The following is a 17,214-nucleotide window of genomic DNA, read 5'->3' as shown; positions in this document are numbered from 1 at the left end:
ACACCACAGAAATACAAAGGATCATAAGAGGCTACTAAAGCAACTATATGGCAATAAAATGGACCACCTAGAAGAAATGGACAAATTCTTAGGAAGGCAGAATCTCCCAAGACTGAACCAGGAAGGAATAGAAAATATGAACAGAACAATTACTAGTAATAAAATTGAATCAGTAGTTTAAAAACCCAAAACAAACAAAAGTCCAGGACCAGATGGCTTCACAGGTGAATTCTACCAAATATTTAGAAAAAAGTTAACACCCATCCTTCTGAAACTATTCCAAAAAATTGCAGAGGAAGGAGCATGTCTGATCTCATTCTGTAAGGTCAGCATTCACCCTGATAGCAATGCTAAACAAAGATATCACTCATACACACAAAAAAATTATAGGCCAGTATCACTAATGAATATAGATGCAAAAGTCCTTGACAAAATACTAGCAAACTGACTCCAACAATACATTAAAAGGATCATACATCATGATCAAGTGAGATTTATCCCAGGGATGCAAGGGTCTTTCAGTATCCACAGATCAGTCAATGTGATACACCACAGTAACAAACTGAAGAATAAAAACCATATGATTATCTCAAAAGATGAGAAAAAGCTTTTGATAAAATTAAACATCCCTGGGTTGGGGACTGTGCCAAGACAGAACTTCCCTTCCTATGAAGGGGTGGGTTGAGAATATATTACATTGACCCTCCTCTGCCCTGGCCAAAAAGAAAAAAAAAGAAAGAAAAATCAACATCCGTTTATGATGAAAACTCTCCAGAAGGCAGGCACAGAGGGAAGACAGCTCCACATAATAAAGGCCATATATGACAAACCCACAGATAAGATCATATTCAACATTGAAAAGCTGAAAGCATTTCCTCTAAGATCAGGAATAAGACAAGGGTGTCCACTCTCACCACTTTCATTCAACATAGTTTTGGAAGTCCTAGTCACAGCAATCAGAGAAATTTAAAAAAAAAGAAATGAAAGGAATCCAAATAGGAAGAGAAATAAAATTGTTACTGTTTGCAGATGACATGATACTATACACAGAAAATCCTAATGACATTACCAGAATATTACTAGAGGTATCAATGAATTTGGTAAAGTTGCAGGATACAAAATTAATACACAGAAATCTGCTGCATTTCTATACACTAACAATGAACTATCAGAAAGAGAAATTAAGGAAACAATCCCATTTACATTGCATCAAAAAGAATAAAGTACCTGCGGGAGGGTACAGCTCAGTGGTAAAGTGCATGCTTAGCATGCACAAGGTCCTGGGTTCAATCCTCAGTACTGCCATTACATAAATAAATAAATAACCTAAATCCGCCACCCCTCCAAAAAGAATAAAATGCCTAGGAATAAACCTACCAAAGGAAGCAACAGACCTGTATTCCGAAAACTGTAAGAGGCTGATGAAAGAAACTGAAGACAACACAAACAGATGGGAAAGATATACCACTTTCTTGGATTGGAAGCACGACACAAACTGCATAATTTGACATAAATCGCAGCAATATTTTCGTGGATCTGTCTCTTAGAGTAATGGAAACAAAAGCAAAAGTAAACCAATGGGACCTAATTAAACTGAAAAGCTTCTGCACAGCAAAGGAAACCATAAACAAAACAGAAAGATAACCTACAGAATGGGAGAAAACATTTGTGAACAATGCAACCAACAAGGGATTAATCTCCAAAATATACAAACAGCTCATGCAGCTCAATATCACAAAAACCAAACAACCCAATCAAAGAAATGGGCAGAAGACCTAAATAGACATTTCTCCAAAGAAGACACACAGATGTCCAACAGGCACATGAAAAGATGCTCGGTATCACTAATTATTAGAGAAATGCAAATCAAAACTACAATGAGGTATCTCCTACACTGGTCAGAAGGGCTGTCACCAAAAAGTCTACAAATAATAAATGCTGAAGAGGGTGTGGAGAAAAAGGAATCCTCCTACACTGTTGGTGGGAATGTAAATTGCTGCTGCCACTATGGAGGACAGTATCCAGGTTCCTTAAAAAGCTAAAAATAGACTTACCACATTATTAAGCAACCCTACTCCTAGGCATATATCCAAAAAGGTGAAAACTCGAAACCAAAAGATAATGCCCCTCATTATTCGCAGCAGCAGTATTATACATGCACCCATGTTCATAGCAGTATTATTTACAATAGTAAGTCATGGAAGCAACTGATGTGTCCATCAACAGATGAGTGGATAAAGAACATATACAATGGAATATTACTCAGCCATAAAAAAGAATGAAATAATGCTATCTGCAGGATGTGGATGGACCTAGAGATTATCATACTAAGTGAAGTAAGTCAGACAAATATCATACGGTATCATTTATATGTGGAATCTGAAAAAATGATACAAATATCTTATTTAGAAAACAGAAATAGACTCACAGACATAGAACACAACTTAAGGTTACCAAAGGAGAGTAGGGGGAGGAAATTGGGAGACTGGGATTAGCAGATACAAATTACTATATATAAAATAGATAAACAACAAGGCCCTTCTGTATAGCACAGGGATATATATTCAATATCTTATGATAACCTATAATGGAAAGTAATCTGAAAAAGCATATACATATATACACATATACATTTATGTAGAACTCAATCTCTTTGCTGTACATCTGAAACATTGTAAATCAACTATACTTCAATAAAAAATATTTTTAAAAATTTAAAAAAAGAAATGAACAAAAGAAAATCCCATTATTTCAGCAAATGTATCTCCTTTTGATGTGTTTAAGTTCTAACTGAATTCCCTACTTTTACTATGTTCTAATACAAGTGACTGTAATATTACTTAAGTTTTTAAGTAAAGTACCTCAAATAAACCAAAACAATGTTGAGAGAATAGAACACGTTAAAATAAGAAAAAAGATTGCAATTATTTAAAAAAAAAAACCAAAATTTAAATGCCTCAGAAATTAGTCATTTCCAACTGTAATCTATTCCTTCTTGTTATCAACAGTGCAAATTCGATATGGACTTAGGGTGGACATATTTGTACCTACCCAAAAGATATGTTCAAGCCCTAATATCTCGTACCCATAAATGTGACCTTATTTGAAAATAGACATAATGAAGTTAAAATGAAGTCACATTGGATTACAGGGAACCCTAATCCAATGATTGGTATCCTTAAAAGAAGGACTCAGATACCAGCACAAAAGACAGAGGGTAGAAGTCCATGTGATGACAAAGCAAAGACGAGTGATGCAGCTGCAAGCTAAGGAACACCAGGGATTGCTGGCAATTACCAGAAACCAGAAGAGGCTAGGAAGGAGTCGTCCCCATAGCCTCCTGAGGGAGCATGGTTCTGCCAACACCTCAATTTTGGGCTTTTAGTCTCCCAAACTGTAAGAGAATAACTTTCTGCTGTTTTAAGCCACTGATTTGCAGTAATTTGTTATGGCAGCCCTAGGAAACAGATACAGGACTTCGATAATTAGTGAAAATTAAACTACACAGTGCTTGTAATGGTTTTTTCCCACATTTCAATATTAAACTGTGCCTTAATTCCATATGGAATTTAAATAAAAGACATAATACTCCATGCTACTAACTATATTTACTCACAAAAACCTGGAACTTTGAAGAGTACAACTTAAGACGTAAGTTTTGTTCTACAATTGTGAGGGCTTTTCTTTATTTACATACGATGCTCACAGACCTTTAAATGGATAAGTATAATAGATTACTAAGAATAAAGCAACATAAGAGATACTGAACATCAATATTAAATTCGATGAACTTTCTACCAAGTGTACATAATCTGAGATGCCAATGAGTAAAAAGAACAGAAACTTAACTTATCCAAACTCAGTAAAGCTTCTGAAATGCTACTTGAACTGTGATAAAGAACAATCACTTTACTTTAAACATAAATGCTCTACATTTACTGAAAACTAAAACATCTCCTAGCCCCATCTTCCTTTGCCAATGTCCTCCTACAAATGTTTAGTTATGGATTTTTGCACTGTATAAAATTAAAGTTCCTTAGTGTTTTGCAACACAGTCATTCACACAAATAATACAGATATATGGCAACTCTATCCTGTTATCAATTAGTAACTAAGAATCATACATGATGTGGAGTAATAGCTGTATATACAATTATATGCATATTTCATACATGCTTATATTATTTATAGACATATATTTCCATTAGCTTGAAGATCATTATATGATAGTAGGCACATATGAATTTAACTTTATCTACTTTAAGAACCAACATATTTTATTTTTGAAAAGTATATATGGAAGGAAATGATAGGTGCTAAGAGTTGTTTCTTTTTAAATTTAGGTAATGACAAAATTGATCCTTCAACAGCCTTTTAAAATAATCTAGCCTGAAAACTTAAATTTTGTAATCAAAATAATTTATCACCATTATTGAAATTAAGAAAATATATTAAAGAGATTCTTATCTCTTCAGTGATTGCTTGAGAACCACAAAGGCATCACAAAGAAGGAACAGAGATGGGATCCATAGTTCAAAAGAAAGAGTTGAGTTTATCAATCTGATACTTCTTCCTAAATCACTATATTCCTTTGAAGTCACTAAATTGAATATAAAGCTGCAGATAGATAGTAACCTCCCATACAGAACATTATGGTAGACTTACAGGAGATTCAGGATATCTGCCTCCACAAATAAGTATGAAATAAATCAGAAAGACACTGATACAAATACATAATAATAAAACTGTAAGGTCAGAAGGCACATTCTGAAGAATATAATCTGGTAAATAAAAGAGAATGAAGGTTTACTAATAAAGTAAAATTCTCAAGAAATGCTTACTTAGGTTTAGAAAAGCCTTTTTTAAATCACACATTTAAATCTCACGTAAAAACAAAAAAATGCTTTCTTATGAGGGCTTTTTATCACTTAAAAGTTTTAAAAATTCACAAGAGAAAATGAAATTTTCTCCCATTTCAAATAGTCTATGAAGTACCTCATTATCTCCTAATTTTTCCTTAAACTTAAAAAAAAAAAAAGATGACATTAGTGTGGTATAGAGTTCACTGTAGGTTCAGTGCTGTTTTCTTTATCCTGTTTTTCTTCCTCATGTGGTGAATCTAGTAAATTTGTACTATTTTCCTCCTCACTGGAATCACTGTTCAATCCATCTTCAACTTGGGCTAATTTTTTGTCATGTGAAGAACTTTCACAGCCTTTGTCTGTGGGAACAGCTCCTTTCCTTTGGGGTAAGATAGTGAAAAATGCTTCTTGCCAGTCTCTTGTTTCCAGGTATTCCAGAATAATCTCAAACACTGCAAGAAAGACAACTCCATGTATTTTTTCATCAAGTTCATCTCAATGCTGCATACTATATTTTAAAATACACTGCTTTTGTGTTAAGAGTGCTAGTATGCCCTAATGACTACTTCTCCTGTATTAACTGTGAGAGCCAATATGCCCCAAGGCTCTCAAGCTCTTCTAGCTTTTCCTCAATTCAGTTCTTAAGCACTTAGAGGTTTACCATTATCTGCTGTCAATTATAATAGAGCACCTTTTTCATTTCCTTCCTATTCTTTATTCCTTTCACTTCTTTATCCTTTATTTGCCAATATAAAACTAGGGAAAAAAAGGGTTAGTAGTAATCCAAATTTCTTCTCTTTCCTATATAAGTGCCACTCACTTTGGGGAGTGTCTTGCCTTATTTATTTATTTATTTTTAATACTGTCTCCAAGATCATCTCACTTTAATACATTGCTGAAGGGTTAGTTTGGACTACTTTATGATAGAAAAGTTAATTTCTACTATTTATCAGAAGCCTTAGAAAAAAAAGTTCATTCCTTGAATCAATAAGTTTATTAAGTTCATTTTTATAATTCCGTAGAGCCTGCTACAGAGAAATGTAAAAAGCACAATTAATGGTTGTGTACTAACGAAGATCTCTACTAAAATTTGTTTAAAAAGCAAAACTCCAGGCAAAATCTTAAGTCTGAGAATGTGTATTACAATTATTACATACAGCAGTAAAAAGAAAAAAATAATCCACAACAGGAGAAAGGTTACATTATTACATATATAGATGATGGAATATTTCATAGCCACTAACAATGACTCAATAGCGTGACAATATATACTAATAAATGAGGAGAAAAACACCTGAGATTTATAACATTTTATGTAATAGAGTAAGAATTCAATTATGTAACAAATAATATTATATATGCATAGGAAAGGAAGCACATCAAAAAGTTAATACCAAGTATCTCTGGGCAGTGAAATTACACCTTATTTCTTTTTCTTTATTTTTTACTATTTCTTTATGCTTTTCTACATTTTCAAAATTTACTGAAGTATGCATGTACTATTCAAATTATAAATGATTACATTTTAAAATTTTGCCTCCAAAATTGTGTATTTTCCAAAGGTACATATTTTATACTTGTCTGAAACATAAATGTAATGTTATTTTTCATAGTGTTTACTCAGGTATATTTTCAGTTTATCCCCTTATAGCTTACTTACCATGATTAACTGCCAAAACTTTTCTACTATTCATCTTCACAAAATCTCCAAGAGGGAGCTGTGCATGATCAATTCCATGATCAGATGCTTGTTTATATGTGAGTCCCTAAAACAGAGATAGTGTAACTTGGGCTAGAACATTAAATCATTTAAACTTAAAGTCTATGATGAAATAAATAACTTTTAGGAAAGACTTTAGTTCAGAGAATTTTATCTGAACAGCTGTGTGCTGTGTGTTTAACTGCTAATTTGGAAACATTCTCAATAACTATGGTCAGAATGTTGATGGCATTTGTTTTAACCAATTTACAAATGAGGAAACCAAAGACATTATACTCCCTGTCCCACCACAAAGTTCCTATGTGCCAGAACCAAAGGAAAAACCTGGCTCATGCCTTCTGACTCAAATAGCTTCTCATCATTCCACACTGCCTCGCCTCTCTCTGTTTAAAGTACTCAAACTGAATTCCTAAAGAAGCATCATCATTCTTCCCATGAACTTAAAAGACAAAACTATGTTTCAATTACATAACACTAAGAGGCACAAATGGGAAAGACAAATGAAATGAAAACCTGAATTGAACATTTTTAAAATTGTCTTTAGTTTTATTTTTCCCTTTCTGTCAATTAAAAGAATGCTGAATATGAATTTTCTCTCTTCTCAAAATTAATATCCTTAAAGCCTGGGTCTAATTAGAACTGAAAGAGCCAAAAGACAGATTTGAGAAGAAGAGCTAAATTTCTCAACCAATAGTTTGTGTATTTTAGAGACTAATGATTAATAATTGATTGAGTCAAGCGCTTTTGAAAGCAAAATTGTGTTAGTTCAGAGAAAATACAACATGAAAGAAAAAAATTTGGTTCTACTTAAATAACAAAATAGAATTTTTCCACTAAGAAAAAAATAGTAAGGCTAACGATCATTCTGATAAAACTCCCTATGATGCTACAGACCTGCACTGTCCAACAGGAGCCACATGTGACTACTTGAACTTTTTATAATTTTTAAAAACTCAGTTTCTCAATCATACTGTGCACATTTCGTGTGCTCAACAGCTACATGGCTACCATACTGGACAGGATGACATAAACGTTTCCAACAATGCAGAGAGTTCTGCACAGTGGTGCCATATGAGAATAATGAATCACTTCTTATTATTCTGCGAACAACATTTCCTTACTTAAACAAGTTGGGTAGAATTTAGCATGATGCAAAGTAGCTGGCAAAATACAAAATAATGTCTTCTTTTAGAAAGTATATTTCTGTAATTTTTCATTAGAATGAGGGAAAGGAGGTGGGAAGAGACAAAAGTTCAAATTAAAGAGAATAGAACACACATTCCATATAATCATATATTTGAAAACTGGTATAAATTTATCAGTTTGGGTGTAAACTTTGGTATAAATTAATATAAATTTTACCAGGGGCCTAGAAATTGATTAGCAGCAGTATCTTCTATCGATACAGCAAATCATTTAAGCACGTGGGCTCCAGAGCAATCTGCTCAGTTTCAAACATCTGCTTTACCACCTATTACTACTGATTTGACACTTAATTTCTCTGTGATTCTAGTTCCTCATCTGTAAAATGTAGAAAATAATAGCATCAAACAGCACTGACCTCACTGGGCTGTCGTGAGGATTAAGCAAATTAATGCATGTGAAATGCTCTGCTTAGCTAGAGAGGTGCCTGGAATACAGCAGGCACTCAGTAAACACTGGCTGTTAGCAGTACTGATACTATCAAGAAAACTGATAAATCAATTTTAAGTGTGAGCAAAAGCAAAAATAAAAACTTAATGGTACCTTATGATGGTTGTGATCTACTAATCCTCCAATTATATAGGCTTTTGATTCATCTAATTCCTTTAGTACATTAGGTGAATCTGATGTAAGATAAATCAGGTCTTCTTTCTTTATAAATTCACTATAGTGCTCTGGTTTGATGTGGATGTCCTTTAAAAGACAATTGGAAAATGTTATTAATTAAAAGAATTTTGTGAAAATTGGCTTAAAATGATTATTTTCTTTTCTATAGACAAACCCATCTTAAAAAAAAAAAGAAAGAAAGGAAGTTTGACAGAATATTACAACAGTGTATTACTTAGAACCTTCAACACCTTATCACCTCACATCTCAACTATTTAAGTGGCTTCCTGATGTTATTTATTTCCCTGTGTCTAGACTTAGATCTCTCCAATTTACTTCCACACATGGATGGTGGATTCATTTTCTGAAAATACTACTTTCACTGTTTTATCTTTATCTGTAGGATAAAATTCAAACTCCTTAACTTAGTATCTCTTTCCTGAATATAGCACTAACCTACCTTCCTAACTTTCTCTGTTCCAACAAAACAAATGCATTTTTGTCACGTATTTGCTCACATTATTCTCCAATTCCTTTTCCATCTACATGAATCATCAAAATGAAAGGGCTTACAGATTCAATAAATTCCCTGCATCTGCTTCCACAAAAATACACATTTGAAATCTTCTTCACCAAAGCTGTCAGGTCAGAGGTACAAGACTGCACACTTGGCAATCAGAATTTTGCAAGCTACACTAATAGGATACAGGAAGATGTATCACCAGGCTCAGATGGCATTTCCCAATAATTTTTGTGGAAATTGAAAAGAAGCAGGCGATCTCGTACCTAAAATGTATATAACCTATTGATTAATAAACAGCCATTTTTTTCCTAAGAAATTATATATTATAAATTTTATCCCGATACTTAATAAAGGCCCCAAGAGGAATGTGCATAATTAGAGACCAGTGAATTTATCTCTCTCTGGAAAGCTGGTGGTATTAAGAATAATAAATTTAATAAGCCACAAAATAACTAAAAGTATGCCTATTCTAACTTACTACATTATTTGTTAGGAAAATAGGCATGAACATTAAAGTTGGTAAATATATTGTACTTAAAAACTTTAAAAAGCCTTTGAAAATGTTTTACACTATAAGCTATTAATAAATGCAGGCATTATGGGACTAGTGAGAGAGGGAAGTGAGAACTGGCCTGGAGAAAGGAAAAAAAAATAGGAATAACTCACTACTTCCCTGAGTAGAATAGAGTTAGGGTTCCTCAGGGATTGATACTAAACCCAATATACGTTAGTCATATTTGCAAATGACTGAGAACAGTTTGGTCAAATATATATACAAAAAAATGTGAGCCACATATGTAATTTGAAATCTTCTAGTAGCCACATTTTAAAAAGTGGGAAAAAAGATGAAATTATTTTTAATAATATATTGTATTCAACAATGCTATCATTTCAACTTATAATAAATGTGTTTTTTGGAGATATTTTACATTCTTTTTTTTTGTACTAAGTCTTTGAAATCCAATGTCTATTTCACATTTAGAGCACAACTCAACTCAGACCAGTCACATTTCAAGAGTTCAACAGCCACATGTGGATAGTGGACACCATATGGTATAGCACAGATTTAGAAGAAACAGAATGCAAGCACATTTGCAAATTTTAGAGTGACTTCACTCTTATAAATAATGTATAGCCAGTTTGCTAGGTAAAGACTGCATATAGACCTTTAAATTTTTTCCTTTTTTAAAAAATATGTTTTAAAATTGGCAGTAAAATAGCAAGCGAGATTTAATGAGAGTAAGTATAAACTCTACCTCAGTCTCTTAGCTTCTCCCACTGGTAACCTTGGACTTAGGCATAGTGATACACAGGGTCTGGAGCTGCTGACTCTTAATATTTATTAGCATTATGTAGAATTTAGATTAAAAATGTAGTCCTTTAAGTACAAAACTACTGGGAAATATGTGAGACTTTAGCTATTTTAGTTACCTTCCAGTTGACCCATCCTTTGTCATTTTCATCCATGTTCTTTTTCAACTGGCCTCCATGGCTTGTCAAGTAAAACTAAAAAGAGATTGGCAGGTATAGAAAGAGAGGGCAAATGACTATTAAAGTCAAATTATTTTGTTCCCCTCACACATTCATCTGATTATCAACAAAACACAAAATGTTTTCATTCTTGAAAAAAATAAATTTATGACACGCTTTAAACATACAATAATAAATTTGTGGTAGAAATGACATGTGTATTTTTGTTTATCTCCTAACCCACTAACTTCTGTATTTCATCTATATTTTCATCCCATTTTTCAAGCAGTTAAAATCTGCCTCGCGCTTAAGGAGCACTTTTCTATAAACTCCCTGCTTCCATGTCAAGTTTCCCTTCCCTTTCTTTTGTCACCACTGTTACTTTTTTACCTATCCAAAGTCTTCATAATTTGTCTTTGACGCTAAACCCTGAAACCTATTTCAAGTCTAATCAAGGGTAGGAAGAATGTAAAATGTAAAAATACAAAACTACTATCATTTGATAAAAAGAAAATATCTAACCAAAAATATAATAAGATTTCATCATTGAGCCAGAGTTAATTTTTAGGTCCCTCTAGAATTCAAACAAATTCAGTAAGAAAAATGGCCCTACTATCAACAGCAGCCAATTAGTCTCACAAATCATCCCCTCATTCTAGCTGTGAAAGTACGTTTCAAAATCATCAGTGACTCAAACAAGCACCATAGTACACATCAGGCAGCAACAGTGCCTTCACTCCCCAGAGAGGAAGGAACCGAGAGCTGAGAAACTGGTATGAAAATATGTGTACGTCCTTTACTGAAGACGTTGGACTACACGGCAATGAACAGGTCAATGTGCACAAGACTGATGATGACTGGGCAGTTTGTCTGTGAATGACACATGTGAAAAAATGTTTGATGTATTTTATTTTTGTAGAAAAATAAAACATTTTTGAAATAGGCATTTTGTTTTCTAAGAGAGATTATCTTTAAGATTCTTTCTTGTAAAGGCAATTGGGAATATCTATGCCTTTCCAGAGAAAGATATAAAAGGAAACTGGAGTTTGTTTTGAACACTTCAAACTTACCTGCACAGGATGCAGTGCTCGTCGATTTTCTGCATAACATCGTTGAATCTGCTTATGAAGTTTCTTAATGTCCTATAAAAGAGTGTGTTTTTTAAGCAGAATTTTCAAAATCATCTATGGGCATTCCACAATCTTACTGGAACAGAATAAGGGGAAGGAATGACTAGATGGGTACACTTTTTCTTTTGAAATACAAGTCCTTTCTGATAATTTCCTTTCAATCTCATTATATACTAACAAAATAATTACTATAAGTCAATAAATACTCTGTAACTAACCCACTATTTCAGATTTTGTATTCAACTAGCATTAAAAAATGATAGTTCATGAAAATATTTACTCTTCTTAAGAGACAACGAAAGAAAAAAAGAACTCTCTTACAGCAACACTATTACAATTTTCATAACTTACCAAGGATTTGGAAAGTAATTAAAACATGTTCTTTTCAGTAGCATTGTTTAAACAAACAGATTTCTCAAACTATTGAATAAATAATTCTATTAAGCCAATCTTCTTTCTTTTTTTTTTGATTAGGATCGATAACAGAAATACCCACAGAACTTTATGATTAATATGCAGTTACTGAGTTTTATAATTTAATTATAGTATCTGTCTTTCCCTCTGTCTGTGCTATAACATATGAATAAAAGCAACTTATTAACTACTTTAATTTTGGGGGTACAGATGTTGAAAACTTTAAGATGCATTTTAGTAAACAAATTCTTATCAAAGTCATATTACATGTTAAAGCAAGAATTATTCAGTCTATTTTCAGACCTATTAAAGGTATTCAGGATACCTTTAGTACCATCAAGCTGTCAAAACTGCAGTCAATGATAAGGCGGAGTGTGCTGTGAACAACATCTCTTCGAATACGTTTTCTGTCACTTCCATCTGAATTTGATTCCAGTTGACACTGTCGCTCTAACTGCTTTCTCTTGCGTTTTTCCTTCCGCTTTTGTCTAAAATTAGTAGTTGAAAACAATTTTTTATTGTTATTTGTATATTCAGATATTTACAAGACTTTTCTTAATAGACAAACAATTTTTAAAATCAGCAACCTAAACCGTAAGAAACTGCCATTTCTGTAGATCAAAAATTGTCAAATATCAGAGTGAGAGATTACTGGATTAAGATGGCATAGTAGGAACTTGAGCTCACCTCCTCTCATGAACATAACAAAATCACAACTAACTACTGAACAACCATTGATAAAAAAGACTGGAACCTACCAAAAAAGATCTTCTACACCTAAAGACGTAAAGAAGGAACCACTATGAGGTGGTAGAAGGGGCACACTTACGATATAATCAAATCCCATACCCTCCGGGATGGATGACTGACAAACTGAAGAATAACTGTATTGCAGAAGTTCTCCCATAGAAGTGAGAGCTCTGAGCCCCATGGCAGACTCCCCAGCCCGGGGGTCTGCCATCAGGAAGAGGAGCTCCCAGGGTATTTGGTTTATATGGCTAGTGGGGCTTAACTGTAGGAGCTCCAGAGGACTAGGGGAAACGGAGACCTCACTCTTAAAGGGCACACACAAATTCCCATGTACTGGACCAAGGGCAAAAGCAGTAATTTCATAGAAATCAGGGCCAGACCTACCTGCTGGTCTTGGAGGGTATCCTGGGGAGGTGAGAGGTAGCTTTGGATCACTCTAGAAACTGAAAAGCTGGTGGCCAATATACTGGGGAGTATTCATCTGCACAAATGCTCCTCCAGGCTGATATCTTGCTTAGGTCATTAGTACCTGGCCTCACCCAACAGCCTGTAGGCTCCAGTGCTGGGACACCTCAGGCCAAACAAATAACTGGGTGGGAACACAGTCCTACCCATCAGCTGACAGGCTCTCTAAAGATTTCCTACGCCCAAAGCCACCTGCCATCACAGGGGGAGGATCCAGACCCATCACCAGTGGGCAGGCACCAGCCCCACCCACCAGGAGGCCTGCACAAGCCTCTAGACCAGTCTCACCTACTTGGGAGCAGACACCAGGAGCAAGAAAACTATGACCCTGCAGCCTTTGAAATGAGTCCAAAATTCAGACCAGACTACCCTGGGACCAGCTGGCCCCTAGTCCTTAGGTGACGAGAGGGGAGTGCACTGCTGGGATGCACAGGACATCTCCTACATTGGGATACTTCTCCAAAGTCAAGAAATGTAACTAACCTACTACATAACATAAAAATACAATAGAAATTTAGACAAAACAAGGCAGCAGAGGAATATGTTCTAGACAAAATTTCAGAAGAAGAACTAAGTGATGTGGAGATAGGCCATCTATCTGAGAAAGAGTTCATAGTAATGGTCATAAAGATGTTCAGAGAATCTGGGAGAAGAATGGATGCACAAAAACTTAGTAGAAGAAACCAACAGTAAACTAAATGCGAAGAAGAACAGGCGAGTGATAGAAGACAGAGTAGTAAAAATCACTACCACAAAACAGGAAAAAAGAAAAAAGAAAGAAAAGAAATAAGGACAGTTTAAGAGAACTCTGGGACAACATCAAGGACACTAATATTTGCATTATAGGGGTCCTAGAAGGAGAAGAGAGAGAGAAAGGGCCTGAGAAAATACTTAATAAGAGATAATAGGTGAAAAATTCCCTAACTTGGTAAAGGAAACAGTCAACCAAGTCCAGGAAACACAGAGTCCCATACAGGATTACCCTAAGAGCAAAACCTAGACATAGTATGATTAAAATGATAAAAATTAAAGACAAAGACAGAATATTAAAAGCAACAAAGGAAAAGCAATAAAAACATACAAGGGAACTCTCATAAGGTTATCAGCTGATTTTTCACCAGAAACTCTGTAGACAGAAAGGAGTGGCACTATATATTTAAAGTGATGAAAGGGAAAAACCTACAACAAAGAATACCCTAACAGCAAGGCTGTCATTCAAATTTGACGGGGAAATCAAAAGCTCTACAGATAAGCAAAAGCTAAAAGAATTCAGCACCACAAAAACAGCTTTACAACAAGTGCTAAAGGAACTTCTCTCAGTAGAAAAGAAAATGCCACAACTAGAAACTAGAAAACTATAAAATGGAAAAGCTCACTGGTAAAGGTAAATACACAGTAAAGGTAGGAAATTATCCACGCACAAACTCGGAAGAAGGTTAAATGACAAAAGTAGTAAAATCATCTGTATACACAATAAGCACTTAAGGGATACACAAAACAACTAAATGTAAAATATGGTATCAAAAACAGTAATCATAAGGGGAGGAGAGCATAAATTCAGGGTATTTAAAATGCATTTGAAATTCAGAAATCAGCAATTTAAAACAACCATATATATATATACAGACTGCTATACCAAAACCTCATGGTAACCGCAAGCCAATAATCTATAATATATATACACACAAAAAAGAAACCAATCAAAACATAACACTAAAGATAGTCATCAAATCACAAGAGAACAAAAGAAGAAAAGGAAAAAAAGATATCTACAAAATAAATCCAAAACAATTAACAAAATGGCAATAAGAACATACATATCAATAAATTAAATGTAATTTAATTACATTTTACATTAAATGTAAACCAACTAAATGCTCCAACCAAAAGACATAGACTGGCTGAATGGATACAAAAACAAGACTCATATTTGCTGCCTACAAGAGACTCACTTCAGATCTAGAGACACATACAGACTGAAAGTGAGGGGGTGGAAAAAGGTATTCTACTTAAATGGAGATCAAAAGAAAGCTGTAGTAGCAATACTTATATCAGACAAATAAACTTTGAAATAAACACTGTTATAAGAGATAAAGAAAGACACTACAAAATGACCAAGGGATCAACCCAGGAAGATGCTATAACAATTGTAAATATATAAGCACTCAACGCAGGAGTACCTCAATACATAAGGCAAATCTTAATGGACATAAAAGGAGAAATCAATAGTAACATAATGAGAGTAGGGAACTTTAACACCCACTTATATGAATGGACAGATCATACAGACAGAAAATCAATAAGGAGACACAGGTCTTAGGTAATACAAGAGACCAAGGGGACTTAATTGATAATTTAGAGTATGCCACCTGAACGCAGCAGAATACACATTCTTTTCAAGTGTATATGGAACATTCTCCAGAACAGATCACATGCTAGGCCACAAAACAATTCCCAGTAAATATGGGAAAACTGAAATCATATCAAGCATCTCTTCCAGCCACAACACTATGAAATTAGAAATCAACTACAAGAAAAAACTTCAATAAACACAAACATGTGGAGGCTAAACAACATGCTACTAAATAACCCATGGTTCCCTGAAGAAATCAAAAAGGAAATTTTAAAAATACCTAGAAAAAGTGAAAATGAAAAGAGGACAATACAAAATCTATGGGATGCAACAAAAGCAGTTCTAAGAGGGAAGTTTACAGTGATATGAGCTTACCTCAGGAAACAAGAATAATCTCAAATAAACCTAACCTCACACCTAAAACATATAGAAAAACAAGAACAAACAAAACCCAAAGTTAGCAGAAGGAAAGAAATCATAAACATCAGAGCAGAAATTTAAAAAAAAATAGAGATTAAAAAAATAAGTCAAAAGAACTAGCTTTTAGTTTCTTTGATAAGATAAACAAAACAGATAAAATTTTAGCCAGACTCATCAAGAAAAAAAGGGAGAGGGCCCAAATCAATAAAATCAGAAATGAAAAAGAAGTTACAACCAACACCACAGAAATACAAAGGATCATAAGAGGCTACTACAAGCAACTATATGGCAATAAAATGGACAACCAAGAAGAAATGGACAAATTCTTAGAAATGCACAATCTCCCAAGAAACTAGGAAGGAAGGAATAGAAATATGAACAGACAAATTACCAGTAATGAAATTGAATCAATAATTAAAAAGCCCACAACAAACAAAAGTCCAGGACCAGATGGCTTCACAGGTGAATTCTACCAAACATTTAGAAAAACGGTGATGTCTATATTCTTCTGAAACTATTCCAAAAATTGCAGAGGATGGAGCACTTCCAAACTCATTCTATGAGGTCACCATTCACCCTGATAGCAATGCAAAGAAAAATATCACAAAAAAAGGAAATTACAGGTTACTATTACTGATGAATACAGATGCAAAAATCCTCAACAAAATATTAGCAAACCAAATCCAACAACACATTAAAAGGATTATACACCATGATCAAGGTAGATTTATCACAGGGTGCAAAGATTTTTTAATATCTGCAAACTGATCAGTGTGTTTACATCACATTAACAAACTGAAGAATAAAAACCATATTATCATCTCAATAGATGTAGAAAAAGCTTTTGATAAAATTCGACATCCATTTATGATAAAAACTCTCCAGAAGGTGGGCACAAAGGGAACATACCTAAACATAATAAAGGCCATATATGACAAACCCACAGCTAACATCATACTTGATGGGGAAAAGCTGAAAGCATTTCCTCTAAGATCAGGAAAAAGACAAGGGTGTCCACTCTCACCACTTTTATTCAACATAGTTTTGAAAATCCTAGCCACAGCAATCAGAAAAGAAAAGGAAATAAAAGGAATCCAAGTTGGAAAAGAAGAAGTAAAATGGTCATTGTTTGCAGATGACATGTTATTATACACATAGAAAATCCTAAAGACACGACTAGAATTTATCAATAAATTCAGTAAAGTTGCAGGATACTAAATTAATACAGAGACATCTGTTGCATTTCTATACAGTAACAATGAAATATCAGGATAAGAAATTAAGGAAATAATTTCATT

The 17,214-nt window shown here is 34.0% G+C and overlaps 1 protein-coding gene across 3 annotated transcripts in view; it reads right to left on the bottom strand.

Moving 5' to 3' along the window:
- Window positions 1–2,781: 2,781 nt before the first annotated feature.
- Window positions 2,782–17,214, bottom strand: part of TRMT10A (tRNA methyltransferase 10A) — a 28,527-nt gene continuing 14,094 nt past the window's right edge. For all 3 annotated transcript variants that reach the window (XM_072940046.1, XM_072940049.1, XM_072940053.1), the window contains exons 3-8: window positions 12,254–12,416; window positions 11,455–11,526; window positions 10,346–10,420; window positions 8,329–8,478; window positions 6,523–6,628; window positions 2,782–5,314 (exon numbers count right to left, since the gene is read on the bottom strand). In XM_072940046.1, the coding sequence (XP_072796147.1) occupies window positions 5,046–5,314; window positions 6,523–6,628; window positions 8,329–8,478; window positions 10,346–10,420; window positions 11,455–11,526; window positions 12,254–12,416 (835 nt within the window). In that variant the 3' untranslated portion in view covers window positions 2,782–5,045. The remainder of the gene's footprint in view (window positions 5,315–6,522; window positions 6,629–8,328; window positions 8,479–10,345; window positions 10,421–11,454; window positions 11,527–12,253; window positions 12,417–17,214) is intronic.

Source organism: Vicugna pacos, chromosome 2 (genome assembly GCF_048564905.1).
Source record: "Vicugna pacos chromosome 2, VicPac4, whole genome shotgun sequence".
Taxonomy (NCBI): Eukaryota; Metazoa; Chordata; class Mammalia; order Artiodactyla; family Camelidae; genus Vicugna; species Vicugna pacos.
This window is presented reverse-complemented; position numbering and strand designations above follow the sequence as displayed.